General features: G+C 44.3%; 1 protein-coding gene across 3 annotated transcripts in view; it reads right to left on the bottom strand.

Annotated features, from left to right (window-relative positions):
- Positions 1-3,217: 3,217 nt before the first annotated feature.
- The window catches only part of LUC7L2 (LUC7 like 2, pre-mRNA splicing factor), a 60,394-nt gene continuing 40,013 nt past the window's right edge, over positions 3,218-23,598 (bottom strand). For 2 of the 3 annotated variants that reach the window (XM_049775028.1, XM_049775044.1), the window contains exons 4-10: positions 23,121-23,231; positions 20,138-20,281; positions 16,297-16,473; positions 14,452-14,543; positions 11,014-11,043; positions 8,305-8,496; positions 3,218-4,206 (exon numbers count right to left, since the gene is read on the bottom strand). In XM_049775028.1, coding sequence (XP_049630985.1) covers positions 4,029-4,206; positions 8,305-8,496; positions 11,014-11,043; positions 14,452-14,543; positions 16,297-16,473; positions 20,138-20,281; positions 23,121-23,231 — 924 coding nt within the window. In that variant the 3' untranslated portion in view covers positions 3,218-4,028. The remainder of the gene's footprint in view (positions 4,207-8,304; positions 8,497-11,013; positions 11,044-14,451; positions 14,544-16,296; positions 16,474-20,137; positions 20,282-23,120; positions 23,232-23,598) is intronic. The other variant, XM_049775036.1, reaches the window with a different exon arrangement.

Raw genomic sequence — 23,598 nt, 5'->3', positions numbered from 1 at the left:
CTCAGTGCCTCATTCTGGTTTTATCTGGATGCAGCATCCACTCAGAAGGTGGCAACCTTCAAACAGTTGAAGTCTATCAGGTTATATACAATAAAGCACGTTGGAAAACTGGCAGCTCTCATCATTTTAAGGCCCCGCTCTCCTATGCCTGGCCTTTGAATTAATCAGGTTTCACTCTCATCCTGATGTCCTGAATCCCTTTCCACGCTTTGAGCCTCTAAAACCCTGCAAAACAGGTAAGGGTGGGGGTGGGGTGTGTACATGTGTCCCTCCAAGCTAGGGCAAGTTGCCAGGGGCCTGGCTCGAGAAGGGTGAGGGGCAGAGAGGGGAGCCCTGGCTGCCACCTTGAAGTATTATCTGACCTCTACACATCTTGGCAGGATAGTTGGGGCCACGTCCAATGTTGTTTAGGAGTCACCCCAGCAGTACTCAGGGTATCACGGGATGTCTCAGATAAGATGGGTTGGCAGCTAATGTATAAGCCCATGCCCAGCTGTGCTCAGGTACCAAGCAATCCCGGGGATTTCACCCAGGCCCCCATGCAGGGACTTCAGCCAAAACAAAAAAAAAAAAACAAAAACCCATTATCTTAGTCTTTAACCATTTAACCAGTTTTTCTGTTTTGTTTTGTGGCCATAGCTGGTGGCACTTGGATTATCTCTGTCTCTGCACTAGAAATCGCTTCTGGCAGGCTCAGGGGATGCTGTATAAGGCAAACACCCTACCACTGTGCTATCACACTGGCCCTAACCAAAGTGTTTTCTGATAATACTTTTTGTGGTGCTTGGATCAGTGCTGGAAGTTTAAGCTCAGGATGCCCATATGCAAAAGGTACACTCCAGCCCTTTCAACTCCCTGGAACCCAGTACTACCACGTTTTTGGTTTTCAAGCTATACCTGGTAGCACTTAGGAATCACTCCTGGTGGGTTTGGGGGACCACATGGGGTGCTGGGGTCAAACCCAGGTTAGCCACACATAAGGCAAGTGCCCCACCCACTGTATCTCTTTGGCTTTTACATAACTTCTTAAATTTCATTGAAGAGAGGCTGGAGCAATAGCACAGCGGTAGGGTGTTTGCCTTGAACACAGCTAACCCAAGATGAACCTGGGTTCGCTCACTAGCACTGAATATGGTCCCTCCAACATTACCAGGAGCTACCGTGGGCCACGGGCCCTTCTCTGTTAAGCCACTTCAGTTCTGGTAATGACCATATGAAAGCAGCAGAGGGAGCACTTTCCTGTGCTGGCCCATCCTTCAGCTCCTCTGAATGGCTTCATCTCCTGGTTGAACTGTGAAAGTGTAGTTCTGAATTCAAATATCTTGAGTATCACCAACATTTACAAAAATATATGGGCCCCTGGATGACAGATTACACCGAACAAAGGTACTTACATTTAACAGTTGGTGTTGATCCAGAGGGCTAATAATGAAAGCTAATGTGAAATAGTTGTGAAACAGTGGTAAGGCATTTGCCTTGCACATGGCCACACAGGATGGACCCCAGTTCGAATTTCAGCATCCATATTGTCTCCCAAGCCTACCAGGAGTGACTTCTGAGCTCAGTCAGGAGTAACTCCCGAACATCACCAGGTGTGACAAAACCCCCCCCCCCAATAAAATACTTTCCAACCTTCTGGTTCAGAGCACCAAGCAATGGCTAGAATCAAAACTCAGGGCCTAGAGCATTTGAAGAATGTTCAGTCATTTGAATCAGTATCCCAGCCTGAAAACACTTCATTAAATGGAACTTGGAAATGAAACTTTAGTTTTCACTTTATCAGAGAGGATCAAGTCTTGGAGGGAGAAATGTCAACTTAGAGATGGGAGGGCTGGGAGGCCAGGGTGAGAACAGTGGGTAGAGTGCTTGCTTTGTACAAGGCCAACCCAGGTTTCATCCCTGGGACTCCATATGGTCCCCAGAGCCCATCAGGAGTGATCCCTGAGAACAGAGTCCTGAGCACTGGTAGGTGTGAACCAAAAACCAAAATTGAACAAGCCAGTCAACAGACCATAAAGAACAAAATAACAAAACATTTAATTTTGGGGGGATGGGACACACCTGCTGGGAATCAGGGACCCACTCCCACCTGTGTGGAGATGTGTTTGGGAGACCATCTGCAATCCCAGGGATCTAGGTAAGTTGGGTGGTGTGGTTAGCACTTAACACCAGCACTCTGACAAAGCCCTGTGTCTTAGACAGATAGAAAGGGTGCAGTGGTGCATCTTGTCCCCTCAGCCAAGAACAGACTCAATATGGAACACAGACCTGTGAATGAGGCACAGCTAGCAAGCCGAGTAGCCCTTTCCTCAACCAGAAGCAATGTGGAGTCCCAGAATACTCAGGGTGGGCGCTGAGAAATACTGGCTCAACCCTTTTCCTCTGATACCAAATGATACGTAGAGGTGCAAAGACATGGTTGTCTTTGTGATTTTAGTTTTGGGGCCACACCTGATAAAAGTTTGGAGGGTCTCTTCTAATAGTGTTCAAGGGATCATATTCAGTGCTGAGATCTGAGGCCAGAGGACTGGCACATGCCTTAAGCCCTGTATTATCTCTGGCACCGGAACAAATCTTTTTTTTTGGGTGGAGGGGAATCACACTCAAATACCCTATCGCTGTGCTAACTCTATGGCCCACCAGAACAAATCTTAAATTATATAGATGCTATGGGGCCTGTGAGGTGGCACTAGAGGTAAGGTGGGACTGCAGTTCGATCCCTCGGCGTCCCATATGGTCCCCTCAAGCCAGGGGCAATTTCTGAGCGCTTAGCCACGAGTAACCCGAGCATCAAACGGGTGTGGCCCGAAAAACAAAAAAAAACAAACAAAAAATAAATTATATAGATGCTTGTATTTTTTTAAGGTCACTTTTGAATGTTTCCCAATATAGAAATCATTAGTCTCATGGGTGTTTACACTGTTTTTATTTGATTTTACTGGAGGAGAAAAAAAAACAAAGTAACAAATTAGCAACAGAAAGAGAAATCCTCTCTCCTGCAGGCAGCTCCTTCTCTGAGCTGTTAGAGGTGCCCTGATCTGCTGACCACAGGCCCCGGGCAGCAAGTGTGTCTGGAACCTTCTGAAAGCTTTGCAACTTTTCCTTCCCTGGTGCCTTGTCCCAGTAAGGCACTAGTGATACCAGACTAGAGAAGAAATGCCCACAGCAAATCCTACCAACAATTGACTAGACAAGTTAGAGCTGAACAACAACGGGATGGTGATTGTTTCTTTCATTTTATTATTATTACTTTACAATAAGGTTGTAGCTTTTATATTTCAAACACCAGAAACGTGAAGTGCTTAAGAAAGAGTCCCAGCCCCCACCCCCTTTTCACAACATCCTGAATGTAGCAATTCAAAAGAACAGAAAAATCAAGACATGTTTGATTTCAAATTTTCAATTAAAAAAGCAAAGTATGTAATGCAGCAGCTGTTCGGCTTCCAAATCAAAATAGGCACCTTAAAATAAAAAGAAAAAATGCCAAATATTTAAAATTTCTCCAGTACATATTCCAGTATAAACGCTCTGAACTGTAATCAGCTAGTAATTAATTAATAACCTTGAAACAGAAAATGTATTGCTTCCCTGCCCCCTATCTCTTAATAAAATAATGAGAGTTGTGAGGTATTAGGGGATACAAAAGTCAGAGAAAGAAGAAGAAGAAAAATTCCCGAAGCTGCAGCTGTGTTGAAACTAGAAAGGAAGACTGCTTTTTTACAAGTGTTCAAAAATCCCCACGGCAAGTAACACAATTTGTTCACTATCACTCCTGCTAGAGACTCAAGACATGGTTGTCTCGGTCGATGAAACTGTGCTCTCAGAACTGTGTCACAGGCTAACCAGAAACTACAGGTGTCGTCTGAAGCTTCATCAAGGTAAGTTTGGTTCAGAACAAGTTAGATACTGTGCATCTAGCCTAGCTGGTTCGGCGGGTGGAAGTGCTCAGAGTCAACCCGGAAAGTTGGGAACTAAGCCCGAGTGTGTGACCGCATGGGGAGCTCAAGGGCTGGGGTAGACACAGCTAATCAAATCTCCCCGGCTTCACGCTCTTCTGAGCTCCGCCTGTCTTCCGATCTGCCATTAGCGCTCTCATAGGACCAAGGCTTATCTTTCCGGTCTCTGTCACCAGGTGATCTGTATCTTGAACGCCTGTCTCTGTCCCGTGATGCTAAGTCTTGGTCTCTGAATCTTTCTTTTGAGGATCTGAAAAATATTAATTTAAGGAGCGAAATGTGTTGGGAAACCCAAAACCCAAGGGAAAGAACTGGATAAGTATCAAAGTAGTATTGGCAGCAAGGACAGAAAGAACACATGCCAGAATGGAATCAAGGCTGACAGGAGAAAGCACACTCTATACTGGGGAGGGAAGGGCAGGAACCAAGAGGGGGGGGGGGGGTGGTCCAAACTCAGAAGCTGAAGCATGGACCCAAAGAATACGCTCGTGTCTCACTCAGCATCTTAAAGCTTTCCCAATTCATAGCAAGTGTATTTAGTATAAAAATAATATCTAGACAATGCCCTTAAAAAGTGAAAGTCTTAAAAAAATATATAATGTGGGTTCCAAACTGGTTAAAAACCAAAGGCCAGACAGTAAAATATTTGATGTGTCGCGGATCACATACAATCTCTATGGTATATTCTTCTTCCTTTTCTTTTCATCAACCCTAACAACTCCATCTGGCCACACAAAAAGGCTACAAATCTGGCCTGCAGGCAAGTCTGTCAATGCTTGACTTCGAAAGGAGAACCACTGTATTAATATGGCTTTAAATAACCATTCATTTCAAAAATGCGTTTTACTCTTCCTGAGCTCATTTAACAGGGGAAAAAAAGAAATACAGATGATCCAGAATAATCTTGATTATCATAATATTTCTTATTATTTGCTATCCCCATAACTCAACTGCAGTAAGAAAGGTCTAAATAACAAAGCCAAGCAGAGATTCAACCAAAAGAAAAACCAAAGGACATGATGGGATGGGAAGTAAAATGGAGTCTTCTATACACTTTCACATCCAGAATGAAGCAGTAGCATGTATTAATTACACTGATTTGGTTCTGTACAGGTTTGTGGTGTTTTCACATACTACATATAACTCATTTTCAGACGTGGGGCATGGTCTGAAGTTTCGTAGCAAGGACCTGACTGCACCAATCTGAATGATTTTGTTTCTTTTTTGGAGTCACACTGGGCAGTGCTCTGGTTTACTCCTGAATCTACATCAGAAATTACTCTGACCGGGCTCAGGGAACCACATAGGATGCCAAGATGCCAGGAATTGAGCCCAGGTAGGCTGTGTGCAAGCAAGGCAAAGCCCTCTCTGCTGTGCCTTCTCTCCAGCCCTTCAAGATTTTTTAAGTATTGTCTTTCAATGTTTCTGGGCGGCCACAACCTAGCAGTGGTCAAGGCTCACTTCTGACTGTCCTCAAACGTCACTCCTGGCTATATCTGGGGTACCATATGGGGTAACGGGGCTTTAACCAGGGTCAGTGGACAAGAGCTTATCCACTTGTTATTGGCTCACTTCATCGTTTCATTTCTTTAAAATGCTTAACAGCAACAAAAAAAATCATGCACTGTACACTTCATTACACTAGTCCATGTGTTGCAGATTAAGTCTTAGAAGATGGCCAAAATTTCAAAACACTATGAGATGAATCCAACTAATGCCTTAGGTGAGATACAATGATTGATGCACCGTCTCAATCATCATTGTACTCAAATTACCAATAATCCTCAAGAAGTAGGTGCTCTCAGTGCCTCTGCTTAGTAGAGGGAGAGAGGACATGGAGTAATCACTCATGATGCCTGACCAAGGCCATCGTGTCCAAGTAGTCAACATTTAAGTCCAATGAGATTAATTTGAACAGAGCAGGGATTGGAGCGGTGGTGCAAGCGGTATGACGCCTTGCCTGCGCTAGCCTAGGATGGACTGTGGTTCGATCCCCCGGCGTCCTATATGGTCCCCCAAGCCAGGAGCAATTTATGAGCACAGACGTACCCCTGAGCGTCACCAGATGTGGCACAAAACCCAAAAATAATTTTTTTTTTAACAGAGCAGGCAACAAGAATGCAAGTGCAGCTCATTTACCAAGGGCAACGGTTAGCAGGAAAAGTCACAGAAGAAGGTAGTTAGATCACAAACCAATAGTTAAATGGAGCAAGTCATTTTATTTTTCAATTTTTTCCTATTTCCCTGTGCCAGGAGTCAACCTTGGGGCCTCAAACACATGAAATGCTTGTGTTCTAACTGAACTCTAGCCCCTGAGGAAAAGGATTTTAATTGAGGCTTTTACCTTAAATCAAACTCAGGGGCCGGGCGGTGGCGCAAGAGGTAAGGTGCCTGCCTTGCCTGCGCTAGCCTTGGACGGACCGAGGTTCGATCCCCCGGTGTCCCATATGGTCCCCCAAGCCAGGAGCGACTTCTGAGCGCATAGCCAGGAGTAACCCCTGAGCGTTACCGGGTGTGGCCCAAAAACCAAAAAAAAAAAAAAAAAAAATCAAACTCAGTATGATTTTTGTTAAAAAATACTGAACACTGCTTTGGAAAGAGTAATGTGAATATTAGTACTACGAGTATCCTTGAGAAACCAAACTTTTTAACTGTTTTACCAAAAATGCCTCTTTATGAAAATGTTTTAAGACCCTGGGCCAGGGGCCACAGAGGATGGAGGACAGAACTACTCAATTCCAAACAACAACTGGGGAACATCAGGGTGAGGCAACCTGTCTCGGATGAGGGGAATCCAACCTGACCCATCCATCCCGGCCACCAAGAAGGGAAAGAGGTCATAGAAACCAGGAACCATGATGGTGGAAAGGTTAATGAAAGAAATGTCTTTCACTCAAAATTCACAGTGCAGGAGAATTCTCTGAATTTTCTGAGCACTGCACTGTGCTCCCGTGTGGAAGATGAGATAAAAGGGGTGTACGAATAAAACAATGAGACAATCACTGAGAAAATCTGAGCCTTACAACAGCTCTTCTCCTCACTGGACTTAAGATATTTACTAGCTAACCTATCTTTTTTCTACCAAGTTGACTTCCTCAAATATATACCCACTTTATTCAAGTTTGATCTACTAACAGAATCCATTTCTGATTATTCCGGTGTTCCCCCATCTAAACATCTATATTTATTCTATTATATACATTTTAACACATTATAAAGTGTGGTTTAAGTTTAATTATTGTCAAAGATGTCACACTGTAAATAAAACTGCTCAACTATATGCTTTATAAAAACCGGTCTAGTATACAATTTGATGGAGTAAAATTTAAGTGTTCTCATAAAAAAAAGGTGAATTTGTTAATTGAGGGTAGAAATTCTTTCACAACAAATCACCACAATGTACACTTTAAATATCTTACAATTTTATTTGTCAACTATACCTCAATAAAGTATGGGGGGGAGGGGTGTGGGACAGGGACTTGAAACTATTGACCAACTCAGCTTGTGAGTGGTTTTAGAAAATGACTAAACAAGGGATTAAAAAAAAATAAAAATATATAAGGAATTTTTTTTAACATTCTGTGGTTTCTATCATGGGCTCTATGTGAAATAATTCATTAAAAATTTAAGACTAGTAGGTCTAGGCACTCAAAAGATGTTTATCATATGTATGATTAATGTCAGAAAAGAAAGAAAAAATTCTGAAGAAGCATGTTCCATAGAAATCACCTAGCTAAAGGACTATCACGTGACCTCGTTAGCACGAACTGTCACAGCTAAGCTCCGCCACATCCTAATCCTTTGAACTGAAGGACTCAGGTCCATATACACACCTCACCCAGGTTGACCCTCCGTGTGCCCTTTGAGTTTTCATGCCAAGGAGGCAGCACTTCTTTATTTCCAAATCTGCCATGTCCAAATTTACTGTACACAACAATGCATAAATAAAGATACAAGAATGTACTGCTCTGAAAAAATGTACCAGGTCAAAGTTTGGAAAACAATAAGTCAAACAAAGTTAAACAATTCTTTTAATGAGGACGTCTCAGAGCCCCTTATTTGCCAATACATACTGAAAAGAACGCTGAATATTGTACTGAGAATTACTTGCCCATGAAGCACTTTTTCCAAACACACTAAGCAGTGAAAAAACAATACCCCTGCACATTTTGGTTCCAATTTCTTATTCTGGGCTTGTAAGTATTTTCTTCCTAAACTACCCAGGTAGGGAAACAAACGCTATACACCCACACAAATGTGTACATATTACCAGATGCAAGTTTCAGCCAACAGTATCCAATTCTAAACTGTAAAGTGAGTTCCATGTCCGCTCATGGACCCTCAGTACCTCCTCCTGGATCTCTCTCTGCTCCTGTCTCTAGAACTGTGGCCACTTCTCTGGTGGCTGCGACTGCGGCTGCGGCTGCTCGAGCGGGACCTGTGGCGATGGCGTTTCTCTCGAGACTTGGACCGAGTCCTCCTCTTTCGTTCTCGAGACATGGAGCGTGAACGATGGCGACGATGCTCTCTGGACCTGGATCTATAGAAGTCAAAACAGAGAGAGGTTGGCTCTGGCAACATTCATCTACTAAAGCATTTTCTTTTGATGGGGCGGGGCGTGGTATTTGGGGCCACACTTGATGATGCTCAGGGATTACTCTTGGCTTTGTGCTTATAAATCACTGCCGATAGGGCTCAGAGACCATATGGGGTACAGAAATTGAACTGGGTCAGTTGCAAGGCAAGAGCCCAAACTTGTGTATTACTGCTATGATCCTAAGAGCTTTTTCTTGAGACATACACAATGTCCCAGGAATCAGTCAATTTGCCCATTCTAACTCAATTCAGCTAACGCTAAACTAAAATTATGAACATTTAAAACTAATCTATAATTTCACTGTAATAATTAATAATGGATTCAGTCCCAAGATTCAGTCCCGACCACGGCACAGTACCCTAAATCACTATTGGGAATACTCCCAAGCAACTTGCAATCAACCTAGAGTAATTTTTCTTTTAACCTAGAGTAATTTTTATGGTATACTTTCCATTTAAAAATTGTACACACATAGGGGCCGAGTGATAGCACAGGAAGTAGGACATTTGCCCTGAATGTGGCTGACCCAGATTTGACCCCTGGCATCCTAAATGACGGCCTGAGTCTGCCAAGAGTGATTTCTGAGTGAAGAACCAGAATAGCCATTGATTGTTGTCGTCGTCGGGGGTGGCCACCCCCCCACCAAATTATACACACACAATCGACTATTACATGCCAGGGATATTATCTAAATGCTTCCAATTTTAGGTATATGTTAAAGACTTTGGATACTTTATTGCTTTGAGTTTTTGTTTTGTTTTGTTTTAGGGCAACATTCAGTGGTGTTCAGGGCTTTCTGGCTCTGTGTTCAGGGATTCTGACTGGCATACCCAGGAAATATATGGGGCATCAGGGATTAAATTCAGGTATCCCCACTATACTATGCTCTTACCTCAATTTATTGCATATTTTAGAAACATGTACTTGATGGATGGGAACAAGAGAGAGGACACGTGAGAACAGCTGGGGGGCTGGGCTCAGTTTTGCACAGAGGACCCTCAAACTGAACTGCTGGCCAACTCAGCCCTTACCTAGTAGTGCTCAGGGAAGGCCCAGGATCAGCGCTCAGGGGACAATATATGGTGACAGGGATCAAAACTGGGCCTTGTGCAAGCAAAACACGCACTTCAGGCCACTGAGCTCTCTGGACTCCAAACAGGCTAAGTGATCGATTTACTCTGAACTTTCAGAGTTTCCTTTAAAAAAAAAGAAAAAGAAAGAAAAAAAAAACCCCTGAAACATTTTTAGTTTTCCTTAATTCTAAGATACTGAAGTTTACAGATGAAATAAAACTGCTGCACCCGGCGAGGTTCCCCAAAGAAGCCGAAGGATCTGCCCCGTGGGCAGATCTGAGCCTGCCCCAGAGACCATGATCGAAACCGGGGGTGCATGTGGCCACGAAGATGGGGGTGAGCAGCAGTGGCCACCACCCTCTGTTCCTGCCTCCCCTGCTTCCAAATAATGGTCTGAAGCTCTGTCTTTTCCCCAACCATCACCAGCTCCTTTCCTTTGGGCCCCCTTCACACAGTTCACCCCAACTCTCAGCTCACCTCCCAAACCTTCACCTTTCTGTGTTCTGTTAGGTGAGCTGCTGAGTTCTACTTTATTCACATTAAATTGTGCATGACAATGAAAATTAAAAAAATAAAAATAAAAATAATAAAAAAAAGAAATTCAACTGCTGCACAAGACATATATTTTACACCAATTTCTTTGCAAATGACACATAAAAAATACGAGTACGGGGCCGGGAAGGTGGTGCTAGAGGTAAGGTGTCTACCTTGCAAGCGTTAGCATAGGACAGACCACGGTTCGATCCCCCGGCGTCCCATATGGTCGCCCCAAGCCAGGGGCGATTTCTGAGCGCATAGCCAGGAGTAACCCCTGACGTCAAACGGGTGTGCCCCCCCCCCCAAAAAATACGAGTACTAAATCTCTCTCTCTTTTTTTTTTTTGGTTTTTGGGCCACACCCGGCGGTGCTCAGGGGTTACTCCTGGCTGTCTGCTCAGAAATAGCTCCTGCAGGCACGGGGGACCATATGGGACACTGGGATTCGAACCAACCACCTTTGGTCCTGGATCGGCTGCTTGCAAGGCAAACGCCGCTGTGCTATCTCTCCGGGCCCCCTAAATCTCTTCTAAATCGTTTAAAAACACTAAGAAGGAGCTGGATTGATAGCACAATGTGTAGGGCATTTGCCATGCATGCAGCTGACAGGATTCAATCCCCAGCATCCCATAAGGGTCCCCCGAGACTGTGCCAGGAGTAACCCCTGAGAATGGCCAGGTGTTGCCCCCCAAAAAACACAAACAAAACAAAAACACGATGGGGTCAGTATAGCAGAGACAGTATAGCAGGTGGGATACTTGCCTTAAACCAAAAACACTATTTAATATGGAGATATAAAATCACCTCCAAAAAATGGTTTTCTATTTAAACTTATTCTATATAAAACTTACCTTTTGGGATTCTTGCTATGTGATCGAGACCTATAAAAGAAAATCTTATTTCAGAAAATATATATAAAAATAAAACAAGGTTTGATGTGGTAATAAAAATTCCATCCTGTCTGATTTCTATTTACAGCCAAAAATCAGGTTCAGGGGACCATGTGGGAGGTTGGGATTGGAACCACGGTCTGTCCCGGGTTAGCTGAATTAAAGGCAGTCGCCATATCCGTTACACTATACTCACTCCTGCCTGATTTCTATTTAATATGATTAAGAATTTTTGTTTCTGGGGCTGGAGAGAGAGCATGAAGGTAGGGCATTTGCCTTGCATGCAGAAAGACAGTGGTTCAAACCCCAGCATCCCATATGGTCCCCCGAACCTGCCAGGAGCGATTTCTGAGTGTAGAGCCAGGAGTAACCCCCTGAGTGCTGCCGGGTGTAAACCAAAAATCCAAACCCCCCCCCCCCAAATTTTTTTTCTGTTTTGGGGCCATCTGTAGCAGCACTCAGGGGTATGCACTCAGAAAACATTACAAGTGGGGATAGAGGAACAAAATAGAATGGTAGGGTTTAACGTGGGTCGGCTGTATGAATGGCAAGCACCCTATCTACTGTGTGATATATCTTTCTAGTCCCAGTAATTTTTTGTTTTGTTTTGTTTTTGGATCACGCCCGGCAGTGCTCAGGGGACCATATGGGATGCCGGGGTTCGAACCACCATCCTTCTGCATGCAAGGCAAACACCTTATCTCCATGCTATCTCTCCGGCCCCAGTCCCAGTAATTTTTATCCTTATCCTCCTCAATATTACAGTGAAATCCATTCTTTATTACTGTGCCTGCTTGTTATAATTTCCTCCAGTTCAAAGGAAAGTTATTTTTTCTATACCTGGTGGCACTTGGGTTACTCATAGTTATGTGCTCTAAAAATTACTCCTGGCAGGCTTAGGGACCATATGGCATGCTGGGAAACAAACTCTAGATGGCTGTGTTGCAAGGCGAATGGCAAACTACTGTGCAATAATACTCTAGCTCCAGGAAAATATTTCTTTGGGGGGGGGGGGGTTTAAGGGGAGTTTTGGGTTAAACCCAGTAGGGCTCAGAGCTCACTCCTGACTTTATTCTCGGGGACCATATGGGATGCCAGGATTGAATCCGGTTTGGTCACGTGTAAGACAAGCATTCTACTATGGCTCTGACCCCATGATAAGCTAGCTGACTCTTTACAAACTACACTTTTTTTTTTTTTTTTTGGTGGTTTTTGGGTCACACCCCAGAAGCGCTCAGGGGTTACTCCTGGCTCTATGTTCAGAAATCGCTCCTGGCAGGCCTGGGGGACCATATGGGATGCTGTGATTCGAATCACCGACCTTCTGCATGCAAGGCAAACACCTAACCTCCATGCTATCTCTCTGGCCCCACAAACTACACTTTTTATTGTCAACTACATTATCTTGCTTTATTCATTTGTTTGATTTTTGGGCCATACCTGACATCGCTCAGGTGTTATTCCTAGCTTTGCACTCAGAAACTGATCCTGGGAGGCTCAGAGCATAGAATGCCAGACATCAAACCTGGGTCAGTCCTGAGTCAGTCATGTGAAAAGTAAACATCCTACCACTGTGTTATCCTTTATCCCCTATCTTACATGTTTTAATAAAGTCAATATTTCCACAGAAACTTAATGTGACAAAGAATACAGCTCTATGACGGTAAACGAAGACTGTATCTGTCAGAGGAGAAAAAGTACCGCTCCTGAATAAATAATATCCATGTGAAGTTGTTTATTTTGTCATCTGACAGAAATGTGGAGGAAGTTGAAATGCCCCAATAATATATTACAATGGGCTTTAGTTTAGTCATATGTGCAAAAGAACACAGACATTCCAGAGGTAGGAAAGACAATAAAGGGACTTGACATAAAATAAATATCTCCTGAGACATTTCTCATTGGGTCCTTTCAGAAGTTGCGGCTGAAATTATGAACCTGGATCCCAAACAATGCTATGACCAGGACACATGGTGGTGTTATTATTAATAGGAATAGGACCTGCTAGTTCAAAATAAGGAACAATCATGTGACTATATAAATCAATGAAAATTCTTATCAGAATTATGGAGGGGCTGGACTGATGGTACAGTGAGTAGGGAATTTGCCTTACACAGCTAACTAAGGCTGGATCCCTTGCATCCCGGATGGTTCTCCAGGTCCCACCAGGAGTGATCCAAAAGCACAAAACCAGAAGTCAAACCCTAAGCACTGCTTTTGAATATTAAGAAAATAAAGTATGGGGACGGAGAGATAGCACAGCAGTAGGGCTTTTGCCTTGCATGCGGAAGGTCGCTGGTTCGAATCCTGGCATTCCATATGGTCCCCTGAGCCTGCTGGGGACGATTTCTGAGCGTAGAGCCAGGAATAACCCCTGAGCATTGCCGGTTGTGACCCCCCCCCCCCCAAAAAAAAAAAAGAAAAAGAAAAAGAAAAAAAAGTATGTACACTAAGACATTGTTATATTAATGTAAAACTTGAATAGCCTTACAAATTAGGAATTTAGGAAACATCGAGGCCAGAGCAATATCAATGGGTAGGACATTTGCTTTGCACACAGCCAAACCCAGATGGACCCTGGTTCGATTCCCAGCATCCCACATGGTTACCTGAGCCTACCAGGGGCGATTTCTGAGTGCTGCTGGGTATGGCTCAAAACCACCATCATCACCCCCCAAAAATGAAACTCCCAATCAAAATATAAAGCAAAATAGGTCATGAAACAAAGCCAAAAAGCCAACTTGACTTAACCATAAGAAAACACAATGTGAGGCCGGAGAGATAGCATGGAGGTATGGCATTTGCCTTGCATGCAGAAGGTCATTAGTTCGAATCCCGGCATCCCATATGGTCCCCGAGTCTGCTAGGAGCGATTTCTGAGCGTGGAGCCAGTAGTAACCCTTGAGCTTTGCCGGGTGTAACCCAAAAACCAAAAAAATAAAATAAAACAAAACACACAATGTCTCAAAAGTTAGTGCTGGGCTGGAGAGATGGCATGGAGGTAAGGTGTTTGCCTTGCATGTAGAAGGACGGTGGTTGGAATCCTGGCGTCCCATATGGTCCCCCGAGCCTTTCGGAAGTGATTTCTGAGCGTAGAGCCAGAAGCTCCTGAGCACTGCTGGGTATGATCCAAAAACAAAAAAAGGTAGTGCTGCTGGGGTTTTCTTGATTTGTTTACTGGACCATGCCAGGCTTACTGCTCCAAAGTTGCTCCTGGTGGTATCTAGGATAGAATGTAGGCCCCTCCTGTACACAAAGTCTGCATCTACCCCACTGAGCTATCATTGTGGGTCCTATTTGACAGTATTTCTAAAGCAGACATAAACAAAAATACAAATAAATAGGCCAGATCTCATATCAAATATAAGAAGTTTTAGAAGCAGGATCTTCCATGCTCACCTCCTCAGCTTTTCCCGTTCTTCTCTTTCCCTTTCTTCTCTTCGTTTCAGGCGTTCCTGGTTTCTTTTCTCCTGCTTCTCAGCTACAACTCTCTAAGAAACAACAGGACAAACAATGTATGAGGATGAATATTTAATGGGTCACATTCTTTTTTGTTTGGGGCTAAATCTAGAGGTGCTCAAGAGCTAATCCAGCTCTGTGGTCAGAAGACTATCTACATTGAATATACAAACTGGGGCTGAATCTGTCTTACTAAGATTTCTTCCTGCTAACAGAAAAAATTCTATTTTTGGGGGGATAGAGTATGGGAATTTGGGACAGACCAGCAATGCTTAGAGATAATTCCTGGCTTTGGCTTTGCGCTCAGGAATTATTCTTAGTGAAATAACAAACAAACAAAACAAAAAACAGGGGTTGGCGAGGTGGCGCTAGAGGTAAGGTGTCTGCCTTGCAAGCGCTAGCCAAGAAAAGATCACGACTGCGGTTCGATCCCCCGGCGTCCCATATGGTCCCCCCAAGCCAGGGGCAATTTCTGAGCCCTTAGCCAGGAGTAACCCCTGAGCATCAGATGGGTGTGGCCCGAAAAACCAAAAACCAAAACCAAAAAAACAAAATTCTGAGGGGGCAGAGCGGTGGCACAAGGGGTAAGGCCTTGCGAATGCTAGCCTAGGAAGGAACTATGGTTCGATTCCTCGGGCGCCCCATATGGTCCCCCAAGCCAGCAGCAATTTCTGAGCGCAGAGCTAGGAGTAACCCCTGAGCTTTACTGGGTGTGGCCCAAAAAGCCAAAAAAAAAAAAAAAGAAAAAGAATTATTTCTAGTGGGCTCGGGGAACCATATGGGATTCTGGGGATCAAACCAGGAGCAGCTGTGTACAAGGCCTAACCACTGTACTATCGCTCCAGCCCACAATGGATTCATTCTTAAGATCCATTATCCAAAACATTATACCTGGCTTCCATACAGGATGTGAACATCAACATCCATATAATAACAACAATAGTAGGTGCCAGAGAGATAATATGAAGGTAAGGCATTTGTCTTGCATGCAGAAGGGCGGTGGTAAGAATCCCGGCATCCATATGGTCCCCCAAGACTGCCAGGAACGATTTCTGAGTGTAGAGCCAGTTGTGATCCCCCCCAAAAAATCCAAAAGATAAAAAAAAAAAAATAGGGGCCGGAGCAGTAGCACAGTGATAGGGCATTTGCCTTGCACACGGCTGACCTAGGATGGACCTCGGTTTGATCCCTGGTGTCCCATATGGTCCCCAAAGCCAGGAGCCATTTCTGAATGGATAGTCAGGAGTACCCCAAGTGTCACCAGGTGTGGCCCAAAAACCAAAAAAAAAAAAAAAAAAAAATTAAATTAAATTAAATTAAATAATGCCTGCTATAGAGGCAGGCTAGAGGGCTGGAAGCGAATTGGGGTCAACAGTGCACAATTGAAACTAAATCATGAACAACTTTGTAACTTTGTATCTCACACTGATTCAAGTTAAAAAATAAAAAACAAAACAATCCTGGATTCCAGGGACCAGAGTGATATTAGAGGGTATAGAGGACACTTGCCTAGGACACAGCCAACTGGATTTGATCCATATGGTCCCCCAAGACTGCCAGGAATATTCCCTGACCAGAGAGACAAGAGTAAACCTGAATATCACCCACTGCTAAACTGGTGTAGCCCCCCCCCCCAAAACTAAAACAAAGATTCTCAATCATTCATTAAACAAGTTGTTTCTATTTATAATTTATACATTATTTGGTATTATTACAACTTAGCACCCCCCACAAAAAAACCCCAAATAATACAAAAAGGTAAGAGGTACTAATTTCCCAACGTACCTTTAATTCTTCAAGTTTCTCTCTTATTTCAATGAATCCCAGGTGCAGTTTACCCCCAAAATGATCAGCCAGTCGCCTGTCATTATCATGAAGACCTAAATAGGCAGAACAGACTTCACAGACTCGGAGTTTCTGCTGTTGAAAACTAGAAGCTGGCATAGAATTCCGATAAACTTCCTAAAAAAAAAAAAGTGACAAAATGATGTTACTACTAAGTCACAAACAATTACATAAAACATATTTCTAGGGGCCGGCGAGGTGGCACTAGAGGTAAGGTGTCTGCCTTGCAAGCGCTAGCCAAGGAAGTGACCACGGTTCGATCCCCCGGTGTCCCATATGGTCCCCCCAAGCCAGGGGCAATTTCTGAGCGCGTAGCCTGGAATAACCCCTGAGCATCAAACGGGTGTGGCCCAAAAAAACAAAACAAAAACAAACAAAAAAAAACCCATAACATTTCTGGGGACGGAGCAGTGGAGCAAATGGTAGGGCATTTATTTGCCTTGCACATGCTAACCTAGGACAGGCTGATGATCCCCCAACGTCCCATGTTCCCCAAAGCCAGGAGCGATTTCTGAGCACATAGCCAGGAGTAACCCCTGAGCGTCACCGGTGTGGCCCAAAAACAAAGAAAACAAAACAAAACGGGCCGGCGAGGTGCCGCTAGAGGTGTCTGCCTTGCAATGGCTAGCCAAGGAAGGACCGTGTTCCATCCCCCGGTGTCCCATATGGTTCCCCCAAGCCAGGGGCAATTTCTGAGCACTTAGCCAGAAGTAACCCCTGAGCATCAAACGGGTGTGGCCCAAAACGAAAAACCAAAAAAAACAAAACAAAACAAAACAAAAACCGTAACATTTCTATCAAAAATGTTTCCTAGGGCCAGAGAGATAGCACAGCATTAAGGTGTTTGCCTTATACGCAGCCAATCCAGGAAGTCCAGGAAGGACGGTTGTTTGAATCCTGGCATTCCATCTGGTCCCCCATGTCTACTAGAAGCAATTTCTTTTTGTTTTTGTTTTTGGGTCACACCTGGTAGGCACGGGGGACCATATGGGATGCCAGGATTCGAACCACCATCCTTCTGCATGGAAGGCAAATGCCTTACCTCCATGTTATCTAGTGCAGAGCCAGGAGTAAGCCCCTGAGCAGCATGTGGACCAAATAAAAGTTTCCTTGAGGCTGGAGATATAGCATGGAGGTAAGGTGTTTGCCTTGCATGCAGAAGGATGGTGGTTAGAATCCCAGCATGCCATATAGTCCCCCGAGCCTGCCAGGAGTGATTTCTGAGCATAGAGCCAGGAGTAACCCATGAGCACTGCCAGGTGTGACCCATAAACCAAAAAAAAAAAAAGTTTCCTGATACACAAAAATGGAGTAGAGTGATACTACAGCAACTCAGGCATTTGCCTTGCATGTGAATAATCCAGGTTTTTATCCTCTGCGACCCATGTAGTTCCTGGTGCATCACTGCATGCATGGAATACATGCTTCAAACCCAGGTTTAGGGGGCAGAGCTATAACACAGCCATAGGGCGTTTGACTTGCAGGAGGCCAACCCAGGACAAAACCCAGATGGGTTCCCAGCTTTCTATATGTTCCCCCGAGCTGCCAGGAGTAACCTTAAGTGGCGCCGGGTGTGACCAAAAAAAACAAACCCCAAACCCTCCCCCAAAAAACCCCCTAGGTTCGATTCTCAGCACCACCACATATGGTCTCATGTACTTGTCAGGAGTGAAGTAGAACTAGCAGAACCAGAAGTAAGTTCTAAGCACCAAAGGGTGTGGGTGTGGCCCAAAACCCAAATAAGAGTCTACGATTGTAGGATAATCATTATACTACTGACATTATACTGGCCCAATAAGGAAAAGTGTGCAAAGTATTTCCATTCCTCGTCCCTCACACTCTTTTATCTTTACTGTAGATTAACACTGAAGTTAAGGCCTGGCTCAAGTACCACTAAGCAACTGGTAGCAAAGGGAGAAAGAAAAACAGCAGGACCCCCAAAGCACTTTCAGTGAGAAGGCTTTCTAGCATTGTATGTTCTTACCACAGCTGATCTTCCCAAAACTGGTGAAAAGTTATAAAACAAAGGTATTTGAGGCCTGAGGAATAGCACAGAGAGTAGGGTGTTTGCCTGACATGAGGCCAACCCATGACTGATTCCCAGCATCCCTTATGGTCCCCTGAGCACTGCCAAGAATGATCCCTGAGTGGAAAGCACAATGGCTAGGGCATTTGCCTTGCAAGGGGGCAAACCCATGTTAGATTCCTCACATCCCATAGGTCCTCGAAGCATACCCAGGATTAATTCCTGAGTGCAGAGCCAGGAGTAACACCTGAGTATTGCTGAGTGTGGTCCAAACAAAAAATCAATTAAAAAAACAAGGGGAGGGCAAGTTCCCAGGCTGAGAAGAAATCTCACCTAGCAAGGAACACAAGTTCCACTACCTCAGGAGCCACACAAGTTACTAGACAGCAGGCCAGGTGTGGTCCAGTTAACAGTAGTGGGGACTAGAGCAAAAAAGAGGACAACAGAGGCTAAAGGTACTCAATCTTCTAAAAGACATTAATGGGTCAACCAAAATGGAATCTATGGGTCACTCATGTTTCACCTCCATGTGATTAAGAAGAGAGGAAGCCCAAGGTGTTGTCAAATGTACAAATAATGTTCTCATGGTAACACAGGGATAGACACAATGTGTGATGGTAGCCCGTGACTGTGCCTACAGTGCACACCTGCTAGCCAAAAGAAATAGATGCTCTCTTAGTATGATATACAGGTACTTTTAAATTGGCTGGGGGGAGGGGAGAAGGGGTAGGGAGTCTGAGACAGCCAACCCAGGACACAAAAGATGCTCCCGACCATAAGTGCACTACAGACCATGTGATGCCAGGGGAAACAGAGTGAGCCATCTTCCTGTTCTCATAATTTCCCTCTAACAACTGCATTTTTATCATTTTAGTTTCTGTTTTGGGAAGGACTGAAAACTGAACCCAGGGCCTAAAACATGGACCGCATTACCTGTGATAAGCATCCCAAGCCCGAAATTTATTCCGTAAGACATATAGCAACTATGGTCAGAGAGATATCTAAAGGGTTGGAGTGCATGCTTTGGAGCATGCATGGTCATGCCTCAGGACTTCAAGGTCACCTGAGCACCACTGGGAGTGACACCCAGGCACTGCATAGGCCCTGACCACCACAGGGTGCGTGCCCACCATCCCCAAGTGGCTAAGGCTCTATCTACTATCAAAGACCAGCCAGAGGGAGCCCACAGAAGGTTTATAGCACACATTACATATACAATCTTGGGCTTGATCCAGCACTGTACCACCAGATATCGTTTGTATTGTCCCCACAAAAAAAATTTTGGGGGGCTTTTGGGGCCACACTTGGTGGCATTCAGGGTTATTAAACCCACTGGGCTCAGTGAACCATATATATAGGATGCAAACCTGGGTCGGCCGCATGCAAGGTAAACACACTACCCTGTGCTAGTGCTCCAAACCCTCCAGTATTTACCAGTAATCTAAGTAAGGAACAGACATGATCAGTAGTGTAAAAGTATACAAACATGGGCCCGGAGAGTTAGCACAGCAGCATTTGCCTTGCAAGCGGCCGATCCAGGACCAAAGGTGGTTGGTTCAAATTCCGGTGTCCCATATGGTCCCCCGTGCCTGCCAGGAGCTATTTCTGAGCAGACAGCCAGGAGTAACCCCTGAGCACTGCCGGGTGTGCTCCCCCCCCCCCAAAAAAAAAAAAGAAAAAAAAAGTATACAAACACAAACAAATATATACACATATAAAATATATGACAAATAAAATCACTTAAAAATAAGTTACCTCTGCCTCTCTTTTTTTCGCCCGTGCTTTCTCTACTTCGTCCATCACTTTCTGGGATTCTTCCACATTCCCTTCAGCTCCAAGCTGTTCCACTTTGGCCAATAATTTACCGATTTCTTCATTTAACTCATGAACACGTTCTGCCTAAGGAAAAAAAAAAACACACATAGCAAAGATGGGAAATCAAGATAAGGCTGAGTAACAACAGTCTGGTGTTGAGAACAGACATGTCCCAATGCTGAAACCCTGTCTGGACACTTTCTCGAACCACTGTGCCAATTGGGCACTCTGAATTGGCCTGCTTTCACCTTGATCATCCAGTTTTGTTTTTGTTTTTGCTTTTTGAGCCACACCCTGTGACACTAAGGGGTTACTCCTGGCTATGCGCTTAGAAATCGCTCCAGGCTTGAGGAGGGACCATACGGGATGCTGGGGATCCAACCAAGGCCGGTCCTTGATTATTAGCCTTGTACAAGGCAAACGCCCTACCTACCGGTGTGCTAGTGCTCTGATCCCCATTCTCATACTTAAGAGCTTACTACTGGCAGGACTCAGAGGACCCTGGCAGGAATAATCCCAGAAGCTGCTGAATGTGACCTCCCTCCCCCCCAAAAAAAAAACACAACCAAAGCCAAACCCAAAGAATATTAGATTGCTCATACTTCAGAGTGCTCATCTTTATAAAACCAATATTCTGAGAACTTTCAGACCAGAAAAATTAAGTGGAGGCTAAAAGCAACCCTTTCCGATATGAAGATTCTTCCAAAAACTGGAAATTGAGCTCCCATATGATCCAGCTATACCACTCTTAGGGATATACCCTAGGAACATAAAAATACAATACAAAAATCCCTTCCTCACACCTATATTCGTTGCAGCGCTATTTACAATAGCCAAACTCTGGAAACAGCCAAGATGCCCTTCAACAGATGAATGGCTTAAGAAACTGTGGTACATATACACAATGGAATATTATGCAGCCATCAGGAGAGATGAAGTCATGAAATTTTCCTATACATGGATGTACATGGAATCTATTATGCTAGTGAAATAAGTCAGATGGAGAGAGAAAAACACAGAATGGTCTCACTAATCTATGGGTTTGAAGAAAAATGAGAGACATTTTTGCAGTAATTCCCAGAGACAAAAAGGAAGAGGGCTGGAAGGTCCAGCTCACTACATGAAGGTCACCACAAAGAGTGATGAGTGTTGTTAAAGAAATGACAACATTGAGAACTATCATAACACTGTGAATGAAAGAGAGCTGTAGAAGCCTGTCTAGAGTATAGGTGGGGGTGGGGTGGGGAGGAGGGAGATCTGTGACATTGGTGATGGGAATGTTGCACTGGTGAAGAGGGATGTTCTTTGCGTGACTGAAACCCAACTACAATTATATCTGTAATCAAGCTGTTTAAAGAAAGATATACATAAAAATAAATAAATTAAAGCAACCCTTTCTCAAAGGCTGGGTCCATTATCCTTTAACTATACCTAACAAAACTAATAATATTATTTGAACTTTTATCTCAATGACACCAGGCATTCCTGGTAGGAAAGTAAAATAGTTCAGTCATCCTAGAAAAGGTTTGGTAGCCACTCTTTTTTTTTTTTTTTTTTTTTTGGGTTTTTGGGCCACACCCAGTAACGCTCAGGGGTTACTCCTGGCTTGGGGAACCATATGGGACACCGGGGGATCGAACTGCGGTCCGTCCAAGGCTAGCGCAGGCAAGGCAGGCACCTTACCTTTAGCGCCACCGCCCGGCCCCGGTAGCCACTCTTAAAACTAAAAGTGAACTTGTTAGGGTGATATCCAAAAGATGGGGCTGAAGCGACGGCGTAAGGCGTAAAACAGCTGCCTTGCGTGCGCTAGCCTAGGACAAACCGTGGTTCGATCCCTCGGCATCCCATATGGTCCCCCAAGACAGACGTGATTTCTGAGCACATAGCCAGGAGTAAACCCTGAGTGTCACCGGGTGTGGTCAAAAAAACAAAAAACAAAAGTATGAAGGGGGGCCGGAGTGATATAACACAGTGGATAGATCGTTTGCCTAGGTTCGATCCCTAGCATCCCATATGGTTCCCCGAGCACTCCAGGAGTAATTCCTGAGTGCAGAGCCAGGAGTAATCCCTGAGTGCTGCTGGGTATGGCCCCAAACCAAAAGTACGAAGGAGCCAGTAGGGAAACTTGGCTAGGAACAGGTGGCCAATAGGGTTAAATCTCTAACACCCTGTATCATCTCCTGATCCTAGTCAGGAGTGAACCCTGAACACAGAGCCAAGGTAAGCCCTCAGAACTGCTAGGTGTAGCACCAAAATGAAATAGCAAAAATAAGCAAATAAAAAAATGTGTACATGGGGGCCGGAGAGATAGCACAGCAGTGTTTGCCTTGCAAGCAGGCAACCCAGAACCTAAGGTGGTTGGTTCGAATCCCGGTGTCCCATATGGTCCCCCGTGCCTGCCAGGAGCTATTTCTGAGCAGATAGCCAGGAGTAACCCCTGAGCACCGCCCGGTGTGGCCCAAAAAAGCCACACAAAAAATGTATACATGAATATTATTTAGTTTTATTGACATAGAAAATAAAAAACCTAAAGTATATCAAGAGTTCAAATGTATCCATACCATTAAAAATTACTCAGAGTACTACTCAGACTACTACTAGTACATGAGTCTCAGGGAAGAGCGAACGTAAAAATACAATGCATATAGGCCTGGAGAACTATTACAAAAGCATGGAAGGAACTTGCCTTGTACATGGTAGACCCAGACCCAGGTTCAAACCCTGGGACCATATATACACATCACCACCACCCCAGTCCTACTAGGAGTGATCCCTATGCACAAAGCAAGGAGTAATAAGCACAACTGCATATACTGCCAAAGTCTTGGGAATGTCCAATGATACCAGTTATTTTAAAACCTAGTTAAAACAATAATAGTGAATACAAAATACTTTATAGGAGTGAAATGATTGAGAGTCTTACCTTGGCAGCTACTTCCGCACTTATCTCTTCTTGAGTTTCTGCTAATCTTTTCTTGGCCACTTCTGTTCTTCGATCACAATCAGCAATGAATGACTGCAGATGGTCCATAGCCTACAAAGCAAAGATGAATCCAAAGATTACTGTTGGGCTAAAGAAACATGACAAGGGGGCCGGGTAGGTGGCGCTGGAGGTAAGGTGTCTGCCTTGCAAGCGCTAGCCAAGGAAGGACCACTGTTCGATCCCATGGCGTCCCATATGGTCCCCCCAAGCCAGGGGCGATTTCTGAGCACATAGCCAGGAGAAACCCCTGAGCATCAAACGGGTGTGGCCCAAAAACCAAAAAAAAAAAAAAAAAAAAAGAAACATGACAGGTCTTAGTTGCCTTGTACTCTACTGGCCCAGTTCAGACACTGATTCAATTTTTTTTTTTTAACTTTATTTAATGACTGATTGATTTTTGGGCCACACCCAGTGGCAC

The sequence above is a fragment of the Suncus etruscus genome, chromosome 1, assembly GCF_024139225.1.
Source record: "Suncus etruscus isolate mSunEtr1 chromosome 1, mSunEtr1.pri.cur, whole genome shotgun sequence".
Classification (NCBI taxonomy): domain Eukaryota; kingdom Metazoa; phylum Chordata; class Mammalia; order Eulipotyphla; family Soricidae; genus Suncus; species Suncus etruscus.
The sequence above is the reverse complement of the archived record's forward strand: the minus strand, read 5'-3'. Positions and strand labels throughout refer to the sequence as shown.